At 43.2% G+C, this 7,007-nt stretch overlaps 1 protein-coding gene across 6 annotated transcripts in view; it reads right to left on the bottom strand.

Annotated features, from left to right (window-relative positions):
* Positions 1–7,007, bottom strand: part of LOC115242668 (cysteine-rich motor neuron 1 protein-like) — a 241,393-nt gene that overhangs the window by 169,932 nt on the left and 64,454 nt on the right. For 2 of the 6 annotated variants that reach the window (XM_029819132.1, XM_029819133.1), the window contains exon 2: positions 4,766–6,145. The exons of 3 other annotated variants lie outside the window; for them this stretch is intronic. In XM_029819132.1, coding sequence (XP_029674992.1) covers positions 4,766–4,814 — 49 coding nt within the window. In that variant the 5' untranslated portion in view covers positions 4,815–6,145. The remainder of the gene's footprint in view (positions 1–4,765; positions 6,146–7,007) is intronic. One more of the 6 variants, XM_029819134.1, reaches the window with a different exon arrangement.

The raw sequence follows: 7,007 nt of genomic DNA, 5'->3' as shown, positions 1-7,007 counted from the left end.
AGATACGCGCGCGAGAGAGAGAGAGAGAGAGAGAGAGAGAGAGAGAGAGAGAGAGAAAGACAGAGAACCGAAAAAGAGAGAAACGAAAAAGCGAGTTCGAGCAACCGAAGAGACACGTGAACAGAGATAAAAATATTTTGCTCCGGTCAAAATGCAAAATTTTTTGCCTCGCCATTCTTTTCACGCATAACATAAAAAAATATCGTAAAAAATATATATTTTATCGGGGATAAATATATCTTATCTGTGCAAAATTAATAACAAGCGCAAACATTCTCGGAACATTTTTGTAAAAAAAAAAAACATCTGTAAATCGTCGAGAGGGGTCAGAACAATGGATGCAAATCGCACGGAATACCGCGATTTTTCGTCGCGAGAGGAACAACTCGCTCGAGAATTACAGCGAGCAGCGAGATTCATTCATAGCGAAATAGCGATCGAACTTTTCTCCTTACGCGATTTTACGCGATTTCACATGAGCTACGGTCCTCCTGCCCTGTCGTATACTTCACTCGAGAAAGTTTCAGCGCCTCTCGAGAGAAGCGGATCGACTTGGCACGTTTCTGCAGCAACGGCCGCCCACCACCATCATCCGTGTCCATTCTTCTTCCTCTCCCTCTCAGTCCCCCCCCCCCCCCCCCCCCCCGCCGCGCGATATCCTTTTATTCTCATCGTAAATTGATTCACGGCCCCGACACGGGCAATCCGTACGAACACGCCACGAAACTTTCGCCATACCTGAATTATGATACGCGTATGTAAGTCGCCGATTACGATCCGGATTTCGCGATCTCTACGAAATTAAATGACGCAATTATTATGTTCCGGATTGAATTTTCTTCGTAGATAAAATATCGTTTTGCGTTTACACGAGACAAGAAGTTTACGTATGTATATATGTGAAAAGAATGAGACGTCTTTTAAGAGCCAGCATTCCTGAAAATGCTGAGGTTTACGAGCAGTTTTGCAACGTATTGATTTCCGGAAGCGATTTAACAACTTTCACGAATGCTCCGCGTTCATAATTCGGACTTACCCCGATGAAGTGTTCAACGAAACAGAAAAGATAATACGGCGAACGCATTTAGCATTTGCGAGGTTTTCGTAGCTTAATAGCGGCGCATCTGTAACTACCAGACGTATTTAGCGTGACGGTGCGATGCAGCAATGTATGTATTTAAGTTTGTGCTCGATGCGCCAAGATGCTGCGCGCGTCTCGTGCCTCGCAATTTACATGTTATTCCAGCGTTTATGCATACATTACCTCGGATTATTCTCGCATTTCGTTACGTTGTTTCAACATTATTTCAACATGCCACGCATTACTTTCGCGCAGATATGTATATATATGTGCGCCTAATGAAGTCCAATAAGAATAAGAAAGAGTGGGGCTAAATAAGAACGATACACTTTGACGTTCATTGAAACATTTCATTAGCAGGATCTGCAAGAGATTGCAACAAATTTACATTTTTGACTCGCGGATAAATCGTCTAAAGTAAAAAATATAAATCGTATCCGAACGACGCCGGCTGGCATGGATAAAAAAGCGAAACGATCGTCATTTTACTCTCGTTCGAGTGATACATCCCAATTAAAACGCGTTATCGGACGATCATTTCTTCGTGATGATCATCGAGAGCGAACAAACCGGCTTTCGCTCATCGTTGCGATCGTACAGGCGAGTCTAATTCGAAAAAAATGTCGCGTGTGAAGGGCGCGAAATGACGATGTATCGAAATCCAGGAATCCAGACTACGCAGTCCTGTTTACAACGCGCGGAGAAAATCTCTCCGAGAGATTTGAAGTGCCCGTCCCCTGATTAAACACAAGCATCTCAGCGTTTCCACGACGATCTCCCGTTTCCATCTCGCGGGCTTCTGCGAACGAAAGCGAAATCCGAGATCGCGCCAGCTCGCTCGGCGTTATCGAGCTCCCCGTTCGTACGTCATCGTACACCGGAGGACTTTGTTCCCGTTCTACGCGTCGAGAGTCGGCTCTGTTTTCAGCGACGGAGGTGGACGGCTATTACGCTCGGGGACTGGACAAGAATCGCGAAACAAAAGAAATGCAAGAGTCAGTACTATGTATGTAGCATTAGCATGTTAATTCCATTGTGAATTCCACGAAAGCGGAATGTTGACGACGATGTTGATCCGCGAAACAAGATGGAATGTATATCACGCGTGTATGCGCTAACAAGGTAAAAAAAAAATAAATAAATATCGGATTACAGGTACAAATGTTGCAATTTTAAATAAGTATTGCAATACATAACACGAGTCACAAATATAATAAAAATATACATCGTGCAAATGTATTATATAAGTCTTGTCAATTTATATCCTCTCGTGTGTCTTTTACGGTAAAAAAAAAAAAAGATTAAAACTGTGCCACCTGCCATATATATATTGAAATATCCAATCTTCTTTTTTTTTCTCCGCGTGTACACTTGATATCGAAAGAGGGCAAAAAGTATGCACGCATCTTTCTACCCGGGCAGACCTTGGCCGTATTTATCGAGTCGCAAAGTTACCCGAGATATCTCTCTCGGCGGAAACTTTTCTTTTAAGTAAATGCAGAAAGACCTCAAAGAGCAGCTAAATAACGTTCAGGCGACGGTGAGAAACGCGTTTGCCAAAAGACGCTTTTTATTTAGTAATCCTTTTTTTTCTCTCTCGCTCTCTCTCTCTCTTTTCCCCTTCGTGCTTCGACACGAAAACCAGTCATCGATGCATTCGATGCCGAGAGTCGAGTGAACTCGACGCGATAAACACATACAACTAATAAGCCCAAGAAGAAAGAGGGAGAGAGAGAGAGAGAGAGAGAGAGAGAGAGAGAGAGAGAGAAAGAGAGAGAAAGAGGCTTTGCATGCTTCGCGCTGTTAATTAGCGACGTACTCGCACGGTATTTCGTTTCGTACTTCGAAGCCTGCACGGTTCACTTCCTGGTGCTCCAATCGACGTTCACCTCTCCTCTTTTTTTTTCTTCTTCTTTTAGATCTTATCGAATCGGCCGATATTGCTCGCGGGACCGTAACATCGAAGCGAGGAAAGACAAAGAACCGGCTTGAATTGAATGGATTTTATACATATATCTTTCGTCGCGCGAGCTTTTCCTCTTATTTTTTTTTTATCGCACGACTAACTTTCGCGCGTAACAACGAAACTGTGTTGGACGTAACTCGAGTAAGAAAAAGCAGGAGGCCGGGTCGAAAGAGGAGACAAGAAACAGAAAGAGAGTTCCGTGTAACGTTCGTTATACGATTGTATTCCGTTTGGATCATCGTGACCCATTTTATCCGACTCGATAGTTACGAAGCGAGTAACGAGAGAAATTCGCGTCACGTAGTCATTACGCAGAATGAGCTAGTGTGACTTTTGTCATCCGTTATATTTCTGCTTGTTTTAAAAACTACGAGATTTTTATCGCGCGCGCTTTCTTCGTCTGACCTACTTTTCGATATACTCGCGATTATCTCGCGCAAAGGATTTGTTTGTCCCTTTTACGTTTTATTCAATTATATTATATTTTTCCTTTGCGAGGCTGTGTCGTGTGCCGTGAGTTTAATATTACCTCGACATGGCTTGTTTGGCTATGCTTTTCGATCATAAAAGAATTAAATTAACTTTTCGCTTCTCTCTATCTTTTTTTTAGCAGCTCCGCTTAATAAAGACAGAATTGTTCAACAATATGATATAATGCCCCAAGTGCATAGCACTTTTTCAGTTATCCCGTTTTATCGTCGGGGGAGTTATGCTCGTAAAGCCAAATAACGACCAGTGTAACTGACATAATCGCGAACCGAGCAGAGCGTACGAATAATACTGATTATATACGATGTACTTGCATACAGAATGAAATTACGTTCTGACGTCCCGTCTACGAATAACGATGATACATCAAACAAATGATCGCCCGTTAAGAATTTTTCGATTTATAAATAATAACGGAAGAGTTATGTAAATACAGTTCGCGTAAGGAATAAAGATGAATTCTTCAAAAAGCACCGACAGATTTCTTCGGTTTCGTTTCATCGGCAAGAAAGTGTGATGGTGGAAAAACCATAAAAGGATTGTGACAAACTCGAGAGGTCGGCGGAGCGTAGCACATAAATCACGGGTTAATTTTTTAAAAAGCATTCGCGGTCGCGATACACTGCAAACGCGCAATTAATCTTGCCTAGTGGGTCCGTCTTTGCATAGAAAAACCGCATCCACGTATCGTCATTACAAACATGTATAGCGATACCTGTTTAATTTATTCGCTCGCGCGAATAGTCTTCTAAGAGGCAAAGAGCAAAAGTCAACCGCTTCAGAATACGATGTATATGTAACTGTGATGGAGAATATATGAATATCTGATATAGTTTAGCGAGTCACATACATACACTTGGAAAAATAATTTCAAACAATTCTCATGCCAATTCGAAATGTATTAAACGATATACGTAGAGCGAGATGCACAATATTTTATTCATACGTATAAAACCGACAAATATATCCAACTTTTTTCTATTCTCATGCCAGAATAAACCGTTCTCTCGCGGCGCGTATAATTTAATTTCCACTGCGTGTTATCGTTTCCAGATAACCAATTCAATTAATCTCGCAGTAATGGAACGAAGAAGCAATCTCTCAACGGCATCATCGTTCGGCAAACGAACAAAACGCCGCAGCGACGACGAGCGTCGTTTTAGTCGCGATAAGGTACGATCGATTCATCGTCGATCGATCGGCAATAAACAACAGAATGATCGACTTACCGATGATGCAGCAGGAGAGCAGCAGGACCATTACTCGTAACGACCTCATGGTATCTTCCTCGCCTTCGGGATCACGCAACACACATTTGCCGACTTATATATATACACATATATATATATATATATACAACTTTTCCTCTTGTCACGTCATAACCGGCGCGTTTCCAAGCAGAATCGTATATATGCCGGGTCTTCTCTTTTTCTCTCTTCTTCTCTTTCTCCCTCTCAATAAATTTCCATTATACGATCGCCATCGATGACGTGTATTTACTACTCTCTCGCACTATACGCGCACAAACGCAAATGTGTGTATATTCTTCCTCCTCTTCACTCCGGCTGATTTTTCTCTCTTTCCAGAAGACGCGAATAGTTATGACACTGTCGCGACGATGAAAAACAATCAATGTAATGAACTTGTTACGTCGTTACCAGTCTATTGCCTTCTGCGTTGCACTAGCGCGAATTACGCGGTTACAAGTTCGCGCACTCGCGACTGAAATCTGCTTCGTGAATAAAAACAGAGACGATTATTCAATTTGACATTATATACGTTGTCCTCTACTTGTTTCGTTTCTCCTTCTTTCTCACGTTTCAATCTGTCTTCCGAGATAATGCGTCGACGTCCGTAAATAACATCGAATTCAAAAGCGCGCGAAACAAGTCGCGCGATACCTAGGCGCTTAACCTAACCTAACCTGCAAGAAAGACGCGAGATAGAAGACAGTTACTCCTTTCAAAAGTACGTGCGAAGGAGTGACCTTCCTCCTCCGTTTAACAATGCGACACGACTCGCGGCTAATTATGCGTCTCCGCCGGCGAGACTAGCATTAATGACCTACCGCCGTCAAGACTCGTTTGTCACTACACCACAGCGAGACGCGACGCGAACTGTCACACTCGGCGCGACGCGCTACATTCAGAGCGCTACACTCGGCGTTACTTTCGGTTCGTTCGACACTCGCGATCGATGGAGGACGCGAGTTGGAATATTTTTCAGGTATCGCGCCAACAGTCGAAACTTGGCTTCTGATCAGCTGTTCAGCATCGATTAACACGCGGCGCGCTTCCTCCTATTGTCATCCCGGGTCGCGAGAAGCTGTTCCCCGTCCGTTCCCCGCGGGAATGAAAGAATGATTCTCGCGGAGGTGGAGGGTAGAACTTGACGAAGGAAATTATCGCGCGTTTCGCCCTGTGCTCTGGTAATTAAGATACTTGATAGCCGGTAATTTCGTTCGACGCAACCTGGATTCACCGCCGATCTTCCTCCTCTCCGCTTGTCTCTATCTCTCTTCTCCTCCGCTCTCCTTCCCCTTCTCCTTCCTACTTCTCAAGCCTCGCGACCGCTCCTTCTCCGTTTGGTGTATCCAGCGTTGTTGTTGCCTAACAAAGTTGGAGCACACGGTCTAATAAATAGACGCGCCTTGGGTTATGCGGGGCGTCGATATTGCCGGTGCCCGAGTTACAAGGTAACAGAAGCGCCCGATTAGATGACCTATAGCTCTCCAACTACGATCGCTATCTCGAAATCGAGAACTACCCGAAACCCTTCCGACGTCGGAGAGAGATCGTGAATTCACTATCTGCTACGTGCTTCCCTTCGTACCGTATCACATGACCGCGAAGTATTACATCAAATCTCGGGCGATTCGTCATGCCTGAATATTCCAAAGATATCGTAGAACAATCGTGGAATGAATAGGTTCTACGAGTCTCGATAATTAGAACGTTTCTAATAGGAAAAGTCACATCAAGATCTTTAACATTGTTCTATTCTAATCTCCCCCTCTCCCCAATTTCCATAAAATATCGTGCTGCATTTAGGTATAAAAAAAATTTAATAACTTAATTTTTCCAAAGTCACAAATGAGATAACCATTTCTAAATAAAGTCATAAATACACATTTGAGATAAAAATACTTTTATGTTAAATAGTTCGTAATAGATGTGTTTGTCGATGATGGAAAAAAAGGTATGACTAACGTAATGTTATCACGCAAATATTTCAGCATCGTTCTATTATTTGCCATTGCCGTGACGTCAAACTCTTCAGGCGGAAGTAGAATAATCTTTACACGCAATCGACCGACCAATCGGCCAGAGGTGAAAAGATCGATCCTTTTATGGTCGCGTTCGTGCACGGCGATCGAATATTTCTTCTATTTATCGTAAGCAAAACGGAGCCTAGATCAGAGGCTTTACGATGCCATGAGCGGCGAATTCGATTTAATCCGGGCTACACGAC

This window comes from Formica exsecta, unplaced genomic scaffold (assembly GCF_003651465.1).
Source record: "Formica exsecta isolate Colony F162 unplaced genomic scaffold, ASM365146v1 scaffold614, whole genome shotgun sequence".
In the NCBI taxonomy this organism is placed as follows: Eukaryota; Metazoa; Arthropoda; class Insecta; order Hymenoptera; family Formicidae; genus Formica; species Formica exsecta.
Note: the sequence above shows the minus strand (reverse complement) of the source record. Positions and strands in the feature narration are given on the sequence as shown.